General features: G+C 45.6%; 1 protein-coding gene across 1 annotated transcript in view; it reads left to right on the forward strand.

Moving 5' to 3' along the window:
* arhgap23a (Rho GTPase activating protein 23a) overlaps window positions 1-17,338 on the forward strand; it is a gene marked incomplete at its 3' end in the record, with an annotated part of 45,164 nt that overhangs the window by 14,827 nt on the left and 12,999 nt on the right. The window contains exons 6-14 of the mRNA XM_083976473.1: window positions 903-1,661; window positions 2,356-3,358; window positions 11,281-11,439; window positions 12,815-12,926; window positions 13,114-13,153; window positions 14,489-14,626; window positions 15,654-15,965; window positions 16,065-16,126; window positions 17,063-17,181. Coding sequence (XP_083832599.1) covers window positions 903-1,661; window positions 2,356-3,358; window positions 11,281-11,439; window positions 12,815-12,926; window positions 13,114-13,153; window positions 14,489-14,626; window positions 15,654-15,965; window positions 16,065-16,126; window positions 17,063-17,181 — 2,704 coding nt within the window. The remainder of the gene's footprint in view (window positions 1-902; window positions 1,662-2,355; window positions 3,359-11,280; window positions 11,440-12,814; window positions 12,927-13,113; window positions 13,154-14,488; window positions 14,627-15,653; window positions 15,966-16,064; window positions 16,127-17,062; window positions 17,182-17,338) is intronic.

Consider the following 17,338-nt stretch of genomic DNA (forward strand, 5'->3'; position numbering starts at 1 on the left):
AGCAGTTAGCATCCGCCGCTAACACCGTCTTCCCAGCTCACCACAACGGCATAACAACATAACACCGGAGGCTCCCGGTGTCGGTGACGGTTATGGGCTATCGGCCCACGGCTCCAGCGCTTCACTCGGACTGTATTTCCTTTCCCTTGTTGTCATGACAACGGCTGCTGTCTGGGGCAGGAGGCTACACAGCTTAGCCCGAGAGGAGGGGCCCAGTTTCAATGTTTTGTTTACAAACTGCAACGAACAAAACTCCAGACTCTACCTTTAATCATTAACTATTTTGATAATCTAATAATCAGTTTGAGTAGTTTTTTAGAGAAAAAAAGTCCAAATTCTCTGATTCCAGCTTCTTAAATGTGAATATTTCTGGTTTCTTTGTTCCTTTATGACAATAAACTGAGTCTCTCTTTGGTTTGTGGACAAAACAAGACATTTGAGGACGTCGTCTGGTGGTTTGAGAAACACTGGTTGATGTAACCTAGGAAATTTCGACCTGCTTTGTTTTTGAGTTGTGAAGGTTTGTGTATGTATGTAAGGTTTGTGTTTGTGCATGGTCCCCATGGTGGGGGACGTAGCTACTGTGTAGGTATATGTATGTGTGTATGCATATGTGTATGCATATGTGCCATTCCGATCAGACTGCTTATGGATTTTATAATGAAATGAGAAACGAGGGTGTGGCAGCTATAAGCTTTGCTTCAGCCGCAACCCTTTTCGACCAGCTATATAGTACTTGTTACTACCTTGAATTTGTTTTGTTGAAATGTTGATGCTGTGATCGAAATAAACATTCATTCAGTTCAGATGTTTTTCAACATTTTATTGATTAATCGTTTAAATAATCAATAATGAAACTAATCCTAGCAGTCCTAGTAACCACTGTGCCCCCCCCCCCCCAGGCGTACTCCCATGATGCCTACCTGACGGGCAACGAGCCGTACTACGGGGGGGCTGAGAACCTCCCGCCGCCCCCGCCCCTCTGTTACCAGCGCCCCCCGACGACGACCGCCGCCGCCAGCAGCAGCAGCAGCAAGGCCACGCCCCCCTCCCCCGCTGGAGCCCCGCCCCTCTCGCCCCCCGGCGGGCCCCCCCCCATGGGCCAGAACCAGCTGGACAACTGGAGCCGCTGGTCGTCCGGCCCGTCGTCGCCCCTGGACAACCGGTCCTCGGCCGTGGGAAGCCCCGCCAGCTGGCAGGAGGGGCGCGGCGGCGGCGGCGAGCCCGGGGGGGTCGGCCACAGTAGCCCCGCCCACCGCACCGAGGAGATCCAGTACGGGATGACCGGGCAGCAGCCGCAGGGCCAGACCCGCGGCCGCTCCTACTCCTCCTCCTCCTCGTCCGGCGCCTTGTCCAGCCCGCTGCAGGTCCACTACCCCCCCGCCGCCGCCGCACACCACCACTACCACCAGCCGCCGCCGCCACGCAAGTCCAGCTCGGCCTGGACCAGCCCCCTTGGCCCGGGGCGGGGCGAGCGCTGCCAGCAGGCGCTGTCCGACTGGTACTTCAGCCAGCAGCAGCCAGAGCCGCCGCCACCGCCGCAGCCCGGCCGCCGCATGCAGCACCGACACCGCAGCTACTCTCAGGACCGGCTCAGCGAGCGGCGCCGGGTGGCGGCCGCGGCGACCGGCGGCGGGGGCTGGCCCCACAGCGCCTCCCAGGTACGGATGTCACGATTACACATTTTTTTGGTACAATTATGTAAGGGATAATGTATAGTTCAGAGGTTGTTATCGCGGAGGGTTTCCATACTTCCTGTTGGGCTTTATTTAGTTCACCCAAAATTTAAATTTCACTCATTATCTACTCACCCTCATAGTCCAGGCAATTTAGCATTTTTGGACCCAAAAATAGAACTAATTGTAACAGAATGTTTTTCACCATACATCATTTCTATGAGGTGTCTAGAACAACATACTAAAAGTCCTAAGAAATCCTAGTTGGGGAAATGTGTTTAATTTGCATCATTATTTACTGTATAAAGTCTATGGTGCCGACAACAATACACCCCAATGGGGCTATTTTTTTCCTTTACTCCTATCACAATGAAACTTTACATGATGAAAGTATCCATGAAGTGTAACATTTTTTGTATTACAAGTTTCTTTGAAAATGAATTTGAATATGCAAATGAGCCATACACTAATCAAATATGCCCAAAATACACCCGAATAGGCTTATTTTTTTCCTTTACTCCTACCACAATGAAACTTTACACAATGAAAGCCCTTAGTTGACCTGAGGGTGAGTAGATAATGAGTGAAATTTCAATTTTGGGTGGACTATCCCTTTTAATACCGCGATTAATTGTGAAAACACAACTAATCATCATGACATCCTGTTCTCTACTCTCAGGACACTCTGCTGTTACTGCAGCAGTCTGGCCCCGGCCCCCACGGCGAGCCCTGCTGGTCCTACGGCGGCGGCGGAGGAGGAGACTGGGACGCCGCCGCCGCCGGGGGGAGGAGCCACAACGCCGCCGCCGTTGCTAGCGGCTACACGCGGACTCGCTCTGAGAACCTGCTGGCCCAGTACGGCGACCGCCACGGCCGCTCGCTGGAGATGCTGGACCGGGCGTCGGGGCTGGTGTCGCCGCGGTTCGAGCGCCCGTCGTGGCTCCAGCAGCAGCAGCAGCCGGCGGCGGCGGCGGCGCCCAAACCGCCCCCCAGGACGGACGCCGCCTACGGGCACTACGCAGCCGCCAGACACACACAGTCACACTCCAAACACACACACACACAGCAGCAGCAACAAGCGGCGCCGCCCGTTGCCCCCCCCCAGGCCCGACGGCTGCCCCCCGACGACGAGCAGCCGGTCGGTTACCGTAGCTACAGCCCGTCGTTCTATCGCAAGACGGGGCGCATCATGCAGCAGGCGCACTCCTTCAGGGACCCGTCCTACTCCGGCCCCCACATGAACTGGAACCAGACCACCGACCCCCCCAACCCCCCCACCGCCGCCACCGCCGTGACCCCCGACCCCCAGGACCGAGCGTACCGGCCGACCAATCACGAGAGGGAACGGGCGCCGCAGCAGCAGCAGCAGGTGGAGGCGGAGAGCAGCGGTGGAGGGGGGGGGCAGCAGACCCAGGAGGTGAAGCTGAGGCAGAAGCCCCCCACCGGCCGCAGGAACGCACACGGCCTGAGACACCCCCACTACGCCCTCGCCATGGACGGGCTCGAACCCGCGATCTTCTCCTCCTCCTCCTCCTCCGACCCGCAGGACTTGGACATCGCCGCCGCCGCCGCCGCTACATCGGCATCGGCATCGGCATCGGCCCCCCCACGCAGACCCAACGGCAGCCTGGCCCCCCTCCTCCCCGTGGAAGACGACTCCCTGGCCTCCATCCCCTTCATCGGTGAGTCACACACACACACACACACACACACACACACACACACACACACACACACACACACACACACACACACACACACACACACAGGGCTGAAGTGGAGCGTGTGTGTGTGTGTGTTGCTTTAATTTCCCACTTGTCAGGCTGCAATTTCCATTCTGTCACTGTGTGTGTGTGTGTGTGTGTGTGGTGTAATACTGGTACTTCCCTCCCTCTTACAGTCAGTGTTATTCGTTTTGATTGAATTGAATCAGGTCTGATGAGACTTTGCTGAGGTCACATGAGTCTGACATCCTGTGTGTGTGTGTGTGTGTGTGTGTGTGTGTGTGTGTGTGTGTGTGTGTGTGTGTGGGTCTGTGATGGAGGTTTCATATGATAAATGTACAGTTTTCACCTCAGTATTTATTTCATCTATTAAAGTGTATTGTATCAGCACGGTGTGATTGGGTGGTAGATAATCTCACCGTGCTAATACAACAACACTCCCTCTCCTGTGATGTTGCTTTACAACAGAGCTACGAGGCATTTTATTAGTTAACAGTGATAAGCTACAAGAGATTATGATTAGTTTGTTTATTTAATCATTTATTTGGCTCCACCAACACAAATAGTTTCTCAACTGGAAGGGAGACAAGGCTGTTGCCAGGCAACACATAAACATTTCATACTAGCTTGCTAGGCTACTAGCTACAAGCTTCTCCACCGAGCTGCTTCCAGTGCTGGTTCTGGTTCTGAGCCCGTGTCTGATCAGCACCGGAGCAACAGGACCAGCGTGAAGACATACAGAGACGTTATCGATACCGTATTACATTTGTTTATCTGCTATGTAATCAATATAAACACAGTTGAAGCTAAGTAGCTGAGCTACGTGGCTAACAACAGCTAAGCTCATATCAAAACACATCGCCGTCAAAACGTAGTTGCCGCCGTAGTTTCAGCTGGGTTTAGGCTGAGAATTATCTCCAATTAGACGGACCAGGTCAGGACCAGGTTTTATTTTTCCAGTCCATTTGTAACGGTAGTAGGCAGAGGCAAAGGTGTTTGTATTAAAGCTCCATACAGTATAAAGGTAGATGTTTGTGTTAAAGCTCCATACAGTATAAAGGTAGATGTTTGTATTAAAGCTCCATACAGTATAAAGGTAGATGTTTGTGTTAAAGCTCCATACGGTATAAAGGTAGATGTTTGTGTTAAAGCTCCATACGGTATAAAGGTAGATGTTTGTATTAAAGCTCCATACGGTATAAAGGTAGATGTTTGTGTTAAAGCTCCATACAGTATAAAGGTAGATGTTCATGTGTAGTGTGATTATAAAGCAGCTCTAGGTTCTATATTAATACTGTGAAAGTATCAAAGCCTCAGTCCACAGAGAAATGCACACAGCCTGTATTCAGAAACTGAGCCTTAAAACCAGCCGTCAGGACTTCCTGTCACTTTGTGATGTCACAACTAAGCCCCGCCCCCTCACCACCACCTGGACCCACCATCCAACCAAAAACTTGCAGGATTTTGGCTATGGTTTCTCTGAGTGTTTTATTCTGAAATCTGCTCTATATTTTTTATCGGATTAGCCAATCAGAAGAGAGGAGGTCTCGCTGAGCCTCCTCTCTTCTGATTGGCTGACACCGACCCAGAGCTCCAGAGAGAAGCTGAAAGAGAGAGAGGAGATGGAAAACTAGGAAGAAAGATATGGAGCTTTAACTTTTAACGTTGGAATAACTATCGACCAATCAGATGCAAACAGAGATAAAAAAAAAAACAACACCAGTATTTTAATTAGCAGGGTTGGATTGATCAGTGATCGATGAGTTTCCGTAGCTTCAGTCCTTCCTATCTCTGTGTTCATGACTGTGTACAGAGGTGTCGATGGGAGGGAGCTGAGCTGGGTCATGTCCCAGCCTGTCCTCCCCCCTCCCTCTCTCTCTCCCTCCCTCCCTCCCCCTTTCTCTCCCTCTCTCTCTCACATTCCTCGTCTCTTCACCTGAATTAAACGAAACCTCTCCGTCGGAGCTGCAGGTCCCGACACGTTTAATGACCATAAACTGAAACTAGGCTAGTTTCTCCTCCTCTTTCTCCCCTTCTTCTTCCTCTTTATCTTCTTCTATTTCTTCTTTATCTTCTCTTCATCCCTTCATTCATCCCTCCCTTTCTCTCTCTGTCTCTTGCTCTTATCGCCCTGAGTGCAGATACATCAGTGTTTGGTGTTTCAGCTCTTACAGTCAGTCAACCCCCCCCCCCTCGTCCTCAATGCTGCCATTGTACTGGATCAAGGGGTGTGTGAATGTGTGTGAGGCTTCAGTGTGTGTGTGTGTGTGTGTGTGTGTGTGTGTCTTTACTGTCTGGACCCTGAACGCACCACGCCAGGACCAGGACCTTCTTGTTCCTCCCTCTGTCTCCTGAGGCCAATGGGCTTCTTGTCCCTGCAGCTCGTCTCATAGGCACTGCCCCTGATAGTTTATTAATCAATCATGACACTTGTTCATTAAGTCGTTCCAGATGTCTCTTCTTCCTCTTCTTCATCGTAGAGCGACATTTTAGTCTCAAGTGCTGAGAATTTGTGGAATTTAGCCCGACTCTCAAACTTAAGAATAAAATCTATTTATGAACTTCCTCCAGTCTGAGACTCGCTGCTGCTGCTCCTCCCAGATGTTTCAGAGACTCCAGAGGTTCCTCAGTGGTGAGGAGGGGAGACTGAGCCACCAACAATGTTAACGCTGAATTAATGAACTCGAAATATTAGGAAACATTTATTTTTTATTCATTCCTGATGTGTATAGACCGAATCTCCTTGTTGTTTACATTCTACTTCCGGGTAGAAAACCAGCACGTAATTTGAATGAGATCAATAGTAACGAATGAGAGTTTAGCTATATATATCATATTTTTCACGCCCTATCACCGTTTAGACAAATCTGAAATGATTGAAGAAACATTACTATTTCTGTGTGTGTGTTTTGTGTTGCTATGTGTTGTATTTATTCAGTTTGGGGGAATCACGGTGTCTAGAAAGCATCAGTGGCTCAGCTGACAGGGACAGCTAACGGTAGCTAAGCTAACAGCAGCTAAACTAACGGCGGTAGCTAAGCTAACAGCAGGACGTCAGCTGTTAAAACCCTCCCGTTGTGGGACACGACATGAAACTACTCCAGTTAGCTCAGTCATGTTGGAACTCAGATATAATATTTTTTCATGGAGCGTTTATTGAGTCACTGAGTTATTAAAGTTAAACAGGTAGCTAACCGTTAGCCCGGCTAATCTCTGATAACCATGACTAATTACAAAAATGTGCACACATAAATAGTAATGTTTGTCCAATCATTGGTTTTATAGACTTTACAAACATCAGATTAGTCTAAACGGCGATAGTGACATGAAAAATTAGATATATGTAGCGAAACTCTCGTCCGTCACTATTGTTCGAATGCTGGTTTTCTACCCGGAAGTAGTTGTAAACAACAAGGAGATTCGTCCTATTTAGTATTATTTTCTAGATTTACAACGGTTGAATACACACTCCCATTGGCCATTTACACTGTAACTATTCACTGAAACATTTCTATATTCTTCTTAGATAATCATCAGCACTTTGGTCCACTGGGTTTTTAAAGTGCTTTATAAGTAGTTGGTAAAAAAGTTGGTGTGGTGTGGTATAAGGATTTCATTCAGCGATTGGTCACTCCTATAAGTTTGAAGTTGCTGTTGCAGCTCCCAGGCTGTGGAACAGACTGCCACCCGACATTCACACCATCACTGACCTCAGCCTTTTTAAATCGAAGCTAAAGACACACTTTTTTAGATTAGCTTTTAACTCTGACTAGGGAAGTCCTGTTCTTAATATGTACTTATTTTGCCTGTTTTTATTTTGCACTTTTAGAGGGCCTTTAACACCCTGCAGCACTAGTAGCACTTTCTTGTGTCTTCATGTATTGTATTGATGCCTATTATCTTACTGCTCTGATGTAAAGCACTTTGGGTAACGTCCGGCTATTGTAAAGTGCTATACAAATACATTTTGATTGATTGATTGAAGGTGACATCATCTAAAATTGAGTTTACAGCCCATAGTACGGTGGTAACTCAGCTCAGATCAGTCCTACACTTCACTAAAAGTCTGAGTAAGATGCTTGATAACTAAGTTTTAACTGCAGTTTTCAGCCAAGAGTTTTTTTTCACTCATATAACTCGACTCCTAAAAACTCTAAGTCATTTTTAGGAGTTATTCTGAGAAGCTTGATAAATACGGCCCCTGGTCTCTAGTCTCTAGTCTCGGGTCTCTCTGCTTGTTCTGGACTATCTGAGTTCTGGTCTATCTGGGTCCTGGTCTCTGGTCTCTCTGCTGGTCTCTGGTCTCTGTTGGTTCTGGACTATCTGGGTCCTGGTCTGTGGTCTCTCTGCTGGTCTCTGGTCTCTGTTAGTTCTGGTCTCTGGTCTCTGGTCTCTCTGCTGGTCTATCTGGATTCTGGTCTTTCTGGTCTCTGCTGGTCTCTGTTGGTTCTGGTCTATCTGGATTCTGGTCCTGGTCTCTGGTCTCTGGTCTCTGCTGGTCCTGGTCTATCTGGGTCCTGGTCTCTGCTGGTCCCTGGTCTATCTGGGTCCTGGTCTGTGTTGGTCTGCTGGTCTCTCTGGCTCCAGCTGCCTCCTTAATGACGGCCTTTGTTAAACCGCAGCTCGTCTATTTCTGTGCGGCTGTAAACAGATTCTTTCTCTCAGACCGGGAATGTTTCTGTGTCATGAGAGAGATGGAGGGAGAGATGGAGGGAGAGATGGAAGGAGAGAGAGAGAGAGAGAGAGAGAGAGAAGGAGAGAGAAAAGATGAAGAGAAAGAAAGAGAAAAAATGAAAAGAGTGAAGGAAAAGGAAACAGTGAGACAGACCTGGAGCAGAGTGAGGAGCTGCTGCCTCCTGCTGGACACTGGACATCATGACATCATTCACTATCAGATAACACATGACCATATAGGCTACTCAGTATCATACCTGTCAAGTTTTGGATTTGAAAATAAGGGAAATTTTCCAGCGTCCGCCGTGAGCAGTCCCACCACCCCAACCAAGCTCCAGTATCCCTTACATTTTAAGACAGGTGTACAAGAAAGCTAAAATCACCACTTGTCAACCACTTATAAACTACAATTGGTTTTATGCACAGCTGCACTACTTCCTGAACTTCAGCCAGCTCCTTTGTTTCCTGTCTGCCATTATTGGACAAACTGATTAGTCCAGTGTGCCTGACCTCAGTAGTCACAACAACAATAATCAGAAGTTGTGCTGTCGTAATACAGGTGCATCTCAATGAATTAGAATATTATGGAAAAGTGTATTTATGTCAGTAATTCAATTCAAAGGGTGAAACTAATACATTATGTCGATCCATTACACACAGAATGAAAGATTTCATGTCTTTATTTATTTACTTTCTTTTATTTGTAATGATTATGGCTTATATTTAATGAAGATCTAAAAATCAGTATCTAAAAAAATGTAGTGTATAGGAAAAAAAGACCTATTTAAAAAGCATTTTTAATATGTAAATGTTTGCTTTCTGATAAGTTTGTCCATCTATATGTTCTCAATACTTGGTGGGGGCTTTTTGACTTGAACTACTGGAAATAGACTTTTCCATGTTATTCTAAATTATTGAGATGCACCTAGCTATGTGAAGTGATTGCTGCGGTAGTACAGCGGGTGGAGCAACTGCCACGCATGTGACCAGTAATCAAATCCCAGCAGGGGTGCACATTGGTATCTTATTTGTCCTGTATATTAGCCCACTGTAGCCTATTATTCGCCGGCCGGGGACACACCATGTTAACCAATTGTGTCGTTCACACACACCAGACGCGCCGCCGGCTCGTGCCCTGCAGCGATCGTTTCATCTGGTCTATTTTCCGCGTCAATCGCGTCAAAGAAACACGAGAGAATCCGGTCCTAACTCTACCCTTCAAAATAAAACACTGCGGAAATTCGGAATGACGGACCTTTGGAAATTTAACGCAGGTTAAAATACGGGAGATTTACGGGAAAATATTAATACGGGAGGACGGCGGGAAATAAAGGTAAAATACGGGACTTTCCCGGCCAAAACGGGATACTTGACAGGTATGCTCAGTATATATGTCTATAAATCTTTTTTTTTACAGTCTATGCTATAAATTCATAACATAGATAAAGGAATATTAAAATATGTTTAGGTTCTGTTTGTGTTAATGATTTATCAAATTAAAGACAAACTTAATAAATGTTTTAAAGTTTTAAAACATTTAATAACAGTTAAACAATCAATACATTTATTATTATGATTATTGATCATGTCCTCGGTGCAGCTCTGCAGTAAACTACTGGAAAAAGAAACAAAAGAATCAATGTAAATCAGTATAAACAGGTGAAAGTCCTGTTTTCCTACAGTGTTGTGTGGATCATGAACACAACACGAACATGTTGTTGTATGTTTCTCTAGTCTCGTGGAATCGACCAATGAGAGGGCAGCATTTCTGACATGAGACCAGAGACAGATTTAGAGTTCACCTGCACAGAAAAGAGATGTTATCGATCAATAGATATTATTACTTTTAAATAGGAACTCATTAGATTTACATGTGACAAATGTGGGGGCGGCCTCAGTGAAGGAAGTGTGTGTGTGTGTGTGTGTGTGTGTGTGTGTGTGTGTGTGTGTGTGTGTGTGTGTGTGTGTGTGTGTGTGTGTGTGTGTGTGTGTGTGTTTCACATCCTTTTGTAAAAGTTCAAACTGTTGTAATTTTTCCACCTAAAAAGTCTTTTTTCCTGTGGATCAGTGAAGTTCCTGAACGCCTCTCTGCTCGTCTGCACTCGTTCTCCAGCATCCCTCCATCCCTGCTCTTTCTTTCTTTCTTTCTTTCTTTCTTTCTTTATTTCCCCTTTCTCTCTCTCACCCCTCTCTCTCCCCCTCTCTCTCCTCCCTTTCTCTCTCCCACTCTCTCCCCTTTCCCTTTCTCTCCCCTCTCTCCCCCTTTCTCCCCCCTTTCTCTCCCCCTCTCTTCAACTCTCTCTCCCCTTTCTCTCCCTCTCTCTCCCCCTTTCTCTCCCCCTCTCTCCAACTCTCTCTCCCCCTTTCTCTCCCACTCTCTCCCACTCTCTCTCCCCCTTTATCTCCCCCTTTCTCCAACTCTCTCTCCTCTCTCTCCCCCTTTCTCTCCCTCTCTCCCCCTTTCTCTCCCCTCTCTCTCCCCCTCTCTCTCCCCCTTTCTCTCCCACTCTCTCTCCCCCTTTCTCTCCCATCTCTCTCCCCTTTCTCCCCCTCTATCTCCCCCTTTCTCTCCCTTCTCTCTCTCTTCCCTTTCTCTCCCACTCTCTCTCTCCCTTTTCTCTCTTTCTCCTTCTCTCCCCATCTCTCTCCCCTTTCTCTCCCTCTATCTCCCCCTTTCTCTCCCTTTTCTCTCTTTCTCCTTCTCTCCCCATCTCTCTCCCCTTTCTCTCCCACTCTCTCTCCCCTTTCTCCCCCCCCCTCTCTCCCCCTTTCTCTCCCCCTCTCTCTCTCTGGTTGTGACAGTTTCTCCTCATTTTGTAGTTTTCATGCAGAAGTGAAACCTCCAGTGTGTGTGTGTGTGTGTGTGTGTGTGTGTGTGTGTGTGTGTGTGTGTGTGTTGTGTATCTACTGACTGACTTACTGACCCGTTGTCATGGCAGCAGCAGGACACTCAGGTACTCAGACGGCGACGTGTCACAGGTTTGATTCCCGTCCCGGGACCGAGGACGTTGTGTTGAAGTTTGTTTCTCTGACCTGCAGCTTCCTCCTCCTCCTCCTTAAACTCTTCTCCTCCTCCTCCTTATCTAACCGCTGCTCTTCCTCCTCCTCCTCCTCCTCCTCCTCTCTAACACCTAACCTATCCCTCTCTTTTTTCTCCTCCTCCTCCTCTCCTCCTCTCCTCCTCCTCTCCTCCCCCCCTCCCACAGATGAGCCGACCAGCCCCGGCGCTGACTTGCGTGCGCGCCACGTGCCGGCGTCCTCCGTGGTTTCCAGCGGCATGAGCTCGGCGCCCCCCGTCGTCGCCAGCCCCGCCTCCCCCACCTTCCACTTCCCCCCCAACACTCGGCTCTTCTCACACGACTGCAGTGAGTTCCCCCCCCCTCCTCCCCCCTCTCCTCCCCTCTCCGTGCATGCAGCAGCAGCAGCAGCAGCAGCAGCAGTGAAGCATCAGATCTTCACTTCCTCTCGTCTCTGTCGTTGTCGTTATTTTTTTGTTTTTGCCGCCTGTGATGAAATCGAAATGAGAATGTGCACGGTTCAAAAACTTAAAGGGATACTCCGGTGTAAGTTTAACCCCTGGTCTAATGCACCATCAGACCCAGTAGAGTGGTATACTGCAGTGGGTATACTGCTTTTTAGGTGGGTAAACTGTTCATACTTGTATCACTGGTGGTTCTCAAACTTTTTTACATCAAAGACCCCAAAATTTACACAAATTAGACCACGGACCCCCATTAGACAAAATTTTGAAGCAAACACCAGAAATACACAAACAATCAATGTACATTTTTGAAAGATTATAGAGAAATTTCTGGGAAAAGTGGTACAATTTCTCAAAAAAAGTTGAAACATTTCTAGAAAAAAGTGGTCAGATTTAAGAAAAAACTGGTAAAATTTCTCAAAAGAATGCTAGAAAAAGCAAAAAAGTGGTAAGATTTCGCAAAATGTGGTACAATTTCTTGCAAATTATAACAAGTAAAAAAGAAAAATTGAGACGAAACTGGTAAAATTTCTAAAAAAAAAAAAAAAATCTAGGAAAAGTGGTAAAATTTCAAAAAAAAAAAAAAAAAAAAAGAAAAGTCAAAAAATAATTAAAAAAGTGATAACTTTTCTGAAAAAAAAAAAAAAGTTAAAAAATTCTAGGAAAAAGTTGGGGACCCCCTGTCTGTGGTCAACAAACCTGATCTCTGGAGGTGTGATAGACCGTGGATTAAATTTACACCGGAGTATCCCTTTAATGAAATGTAAATGAGAGTCTGCATGGTTCAAACACTTAGATATGATTCTTGTGTCTCTTGTGTCAAACTCTGAAGTGTTTGCATGACGCTGCGTTTTGTAGTTTGCATGAAAACTAGTTTTTGTTTCTTCTGCATGAAGCAGTGAACATGTAAAACTTTTAGATCAGTGTCACTCTGCTCGTCCAGTCGCACGCCGTCCTGTCACTGGTGCATGTGAGTGTTCACTGCACGACAGCCCCCCCCACCCCTCACCCCCCCACTCACCACTACAGCTCATCTCCCCCACCGCCCTCACCCCCTCACCCACCACCCACTCACCCACTCACCTCCACCTGCTTCCTCCCTCCTCCCTCCCTCTCCTAATCCAACACCGTCCACTCTGGTGATTGGCATTACATCAACATCCTGTCTTTCTCTCTGTCTCCGTTCTTCCTCTCTCTCTCTCTCTCTCTGTCTCTCCGTCTCTCCATCTCTCTCTCTCATTCATCCCCTCATCGAGCAGGCAGTATTAAATCCAGTCGCCGTTCCTCCTATCTTCTAGCCATCACCACCGAGCGCTCCAAGTCATGTGACGAAGGACTGAACACGTTCAGAGAAGAAGGACGAGTCTTCTCGTGAGTATCATCCATCTATCCATCCATCCATCTATCTATCTATCTATCTATCTATCTATCTATCTATCTATCTATCTATCTATCTATCTATCTATCTATCTATCTATCTATCTATCTATCTATCTATCTATCTATCTATCTAATCAGTGTGAATCCAGATGTTAAGACAGATGTTCTTCTCCTTCAGGAGGCTTCCAAAGAGAGTGAAGAGTTTCTTCACTGACGGGGTGAGTTCATCATCTGATAATCATCTATATATTATTATTATTATTATTTTATTTTTATTTTTTTTCAGTTCTTGTTTGACACATTGATGATGTCAGACCTACAGTCACATGAAAGAATTAGGACACGTTTGTTTTTTATTTGGACATATGGATATTTTATATAAATAATAAATAAATACATAATAAAGTAATATAACTTGAACAATTAAAACTAAAGAAAATACTTTTTAATTTTTTTTAATAAAAAAAAAAGAAGCTATTTCTGGTGAAGAATGAATTAGGACACGCCCCCCCACACATTTATTCCCACTTAAAATGGCTAAAGTCACACACAGATGGTGGGCTAAACAGTCCCAAATCAATTTGACAGAAATACAAAATAGCCTTTTTAATTGCATCATTGCATATTTATTAATTATTGTTCTGAAGGTGTAAGTTTTACACCACCTTCCTGTGCGATATTTCACAATAAAAGCTCAATTCATGTCATGATTGAAGGACAAATGATAGTGAATCAGAACCATCAAAATGTGGTTTCTTGTTAAAATATGACCAATTTCCTATTAAAGCGTATGGGACTGGGGAAAAATGCCAATTAGCTTAGTTTAGCTTCTGCAGTTTAAGGCAATAACAAAGTCACCATTTTAGTAAAATGATACATGTCTATAAAAGTTCCTAAATAGAATGATATTTTATCATTTAAAGTAACCTCCTGTAATCACACCAAGCACCACCAGGGGTCTGAAGTGTCATCACAGGTTCCCGTTGCTGTGGATGTTGATGTGAAAGTTCGTGTCTCTACATCAGAGAGAGTTTAACCTGCATGAGAGGAAACATGAAGGTCAGATTGACGTCTTAGCAGAGAGGACGTAGACACAGAGCAGGACGACTAGAATAAAGTTCCCTAGTGGACACACGAGTCTGAAACTAAATTATTCGGACTCTAGAACAGACGACGTGTTCGCTGTAAACCAAATAAAATGGGGCGTCCTAATGTTTTCATATGACTGTATTTGTGAATATAAATATGTAATATAAATTAATTTCCCTTTTGGGATTAATAAAGTCATTCCTATTCCCATTCTTATTCTTATATTTATTCTCATATGTCATGAGGCCGATCACAGGTTGTCGTTCTCTCAGTTTCCCTTCGTTTTTTTTCTTTGCCTTTGGAAACTGAGACTTTTCACAGTTCTGCTTTAACTCTGCTCCTCAAACCGTCGAGTCGAGTCGAGTCGTTTCACCTGAGACGAGCGGCCGCCGCCTGCAGCAGAGGAGTCAGAGAGGTTTTAACAGGTGTGTGTGTGTCTGTGTGTGTGTGTGTGTGTGTCTCAGTCGCTGGACAACCTGGGGACGGCCGAGGAGGTTCGGTCCAAACGCCACTCGACCTCGGAGCTGGGGAACATCAGCTACAGCGACGTGAGGAGGGAGGGCTGGCTGCACTTCAAGCAGATCCTCACAGAGAAGGGGAAGGTGAGTCCCATCATCCATCTATCACTTTATTATCGATGTTATCGAAGCGTTACTGTTGCACGACAAGATCCACAACCATCACACTTCCACTTTATGTAAATCAGAGCTGCAGGAGTCAGACAGAGAGAGTAGAGGGAGTTATCAATGAAACAACAGAACAATTAATCAAAGATATGAATCAGTTACGATAAGTTAAGTTTGCAGTGTTAAAGGAATAAACTGCAAATCAATAAAAAAGAAATATTTGTCATTAATAAGTGTTGATCAATATGGATAGAGATATCCTATTGAAGATGATTCATATATGTTTTTCAGTGACTAAATGATTCACTCCTTCAAAATAAGACAAAACCTTCATCAGGATTTTCACAATTAAAGTCCTGCTGAGTCACAGATTCTTCCTGAATTATTTTTTAACACATTTACAGTTTTTCTCAGTCGCTTTGGTGCATTTCTCACATCACAACTAACATTTGCACAACAGTTAGTGCATGCATTTCTCAAAACAGTTAGTACAAACTGCAAAACCTAGTGGATAACCTGTAACCTAAATTCATGCAAAACCGCTGATGCACGTTGCCTTCAGGGACAGTTTTTCATCAAGCAGTCTCTGCATTTCCCACCAAAACAACTCTGTGTGGTAACGTTGTGTTATTATCTCATAGCGTGGTGAATGTGCAGGTCACAACTTGTCCACCAGAGCGTTGTGGAGTTGTTGGATTGTGTATTTGATGAGTTTGATGAGTTAGAAACCAAGAAATCCCATAATGAGCCTCCGTAGCGTAGCTCTGAGCAGCTCACGGCTCTGCTCCGCCATTCTAAAAATAGCTTGCACCGACAAATAAAGATAACGAACCTACTGCTATGACTATAGGGATTATGGCAATGGGCCAATTTGCTAAAAATGTTGAACTATCCCTTTAAATTCTGAGTAAAGCACCAAAGCGACTATTCAGTGTTTAAATAAAGACAGATGTGTCCTCTGACCCCTGAACGCATCACGTCTCTCCGCCCCTTCCCTCTGCAGAAGGTCGGCAGCGGCATGCGTCCATGGAAACGGGTCTTCTCGGTCCTGCGCTCCCATTCGCTGTTCCTCTACAAGGACAAGAGGGAGGCGGTGCTTCGCGGCGCCACGATCGGCGGCGGCGCGGAGGAGGACGAGCAGCCGATCAGCATCCGCGGCTGCCTGGTGGACATCGCCTACAGCGAGACCAAGAGGAAACACGCGCTGCGTCTCACCACGCAGGACTTCTGCGAGTACCTGCTGCAGGCCGAGGACCGCGAGGACATGCTGGACTGGATCAAGGTCATCAGGGAGAACAGCAAGACGGACAGCGAGGTCAGAGCGCAGCCGCCCGTCACGCCCGTCACGGTCTGTTTGTCTGTTGGTGTTGAACAGGAAGTGTGTTAATAAAGTTTTAATGTTCATGTGCTGCAGGAGCTGGGCTTCTCCAGACAGGCGCTCATCAACAAGAAGCTCAACGACTACAGGAAGCAAAGGTCAGTCACATCACATCACATCCATGGCCGTAACCAGGGTTATAAAACAAGTGACGTACAAACCATGCAAAAAAAAAGTTGAGTAAAACAAATAGTGTTTTAAACTGTGCAATTACACAAATACACAATCACACAATGTTGTTGACTGGATCTTTATTAACTTTTGGCTGTTGGCTGTTGCTTTAAGATTATTTTTTGTCAATCAAATTCAAGTATAAGCTGGCTATAGAAAATATAGCTACTCAACAAAAATATTAACACTTTTTTGCTCCCATTTTTCATGATCTGAACTCAATGATCTAAAACATTTTCTATATACACAAAAGACCTATTTCTCTCAAATATTGTTCACAAATCTGTCTAAATCTGTGTTAGTGAGCACTTATCATTTTCAGAGATAATTCATAACACCTCACAGGTGTGGCATATCACGATGCTGATAGGCTGGCCACAATAAAAGGCCAGCCTGAAATGTGCACTTTTGCTTTATCGGTGGTCTGTGGGAGTCAGAGAACCAGTCAGTTATCTGGTTTGACCACCATTTGCCTCACGCAGTGCAACACATCTCCTAGATGAAATGACGATGAGATGAGATAAACGTTAACGTTATTGCCCCCGAGTTGAAATTTGTCTTGGGCAAGTACATGCAGCTGCTGCAAAATAGTGTTTTCTTTTTGTTTCAACAAAACTATTTTTTTTAAAAATAGAAACACAACTCCTGATTGTCGGCTGTAACAGTTAATATAATTTGTGATCTTTCTAGGAATTAGATTTTCATATTTTTTTGTAAAATGTATATCTTTATAAAAAATCCCAGGAAATAGTAACCAAGGTATTTACCTCGGGTGCCTCATAGCTAGTTACGGCCATGCACATGACCATCATCACTTGACCATCATCACCTGACCGTTGTCTCTCTGTGTCTCTCCCCTACAGTCCCACAGGAAGTAAACCTGACTCCTCCCCCCGGCTGCCTCGTATGAAGCCTCCCTTCCTGCTCGCCAAGACGGACAACACCGCCGGAGCGCCGCGCTCGCCCAAACCAGAGGGCAAAGGTCAGAGAGGAGACAGATGGATGGATAGATAGATAGATAGATAGATAGATAGATAGATAGATAGATAGATAGATAGATAGATAGATAGATAGATAGATAGATAGATAGATAGATAGATAGAATGATAGAATGATTGATAGATAGATAGATAGATAGA

The sequence above is a fragment of the Trachurus trachurus genome, assembly GCF_905171665.1.
Source record: "Trachurus trachurus genome assembly, chromosome: 8".
Lineage (NCBI taxonomy): Eukaryota > Metazoa > Chordata > Actinopteri > Carangiformes > Carangidae > Trachurus > Trachurus trachurus.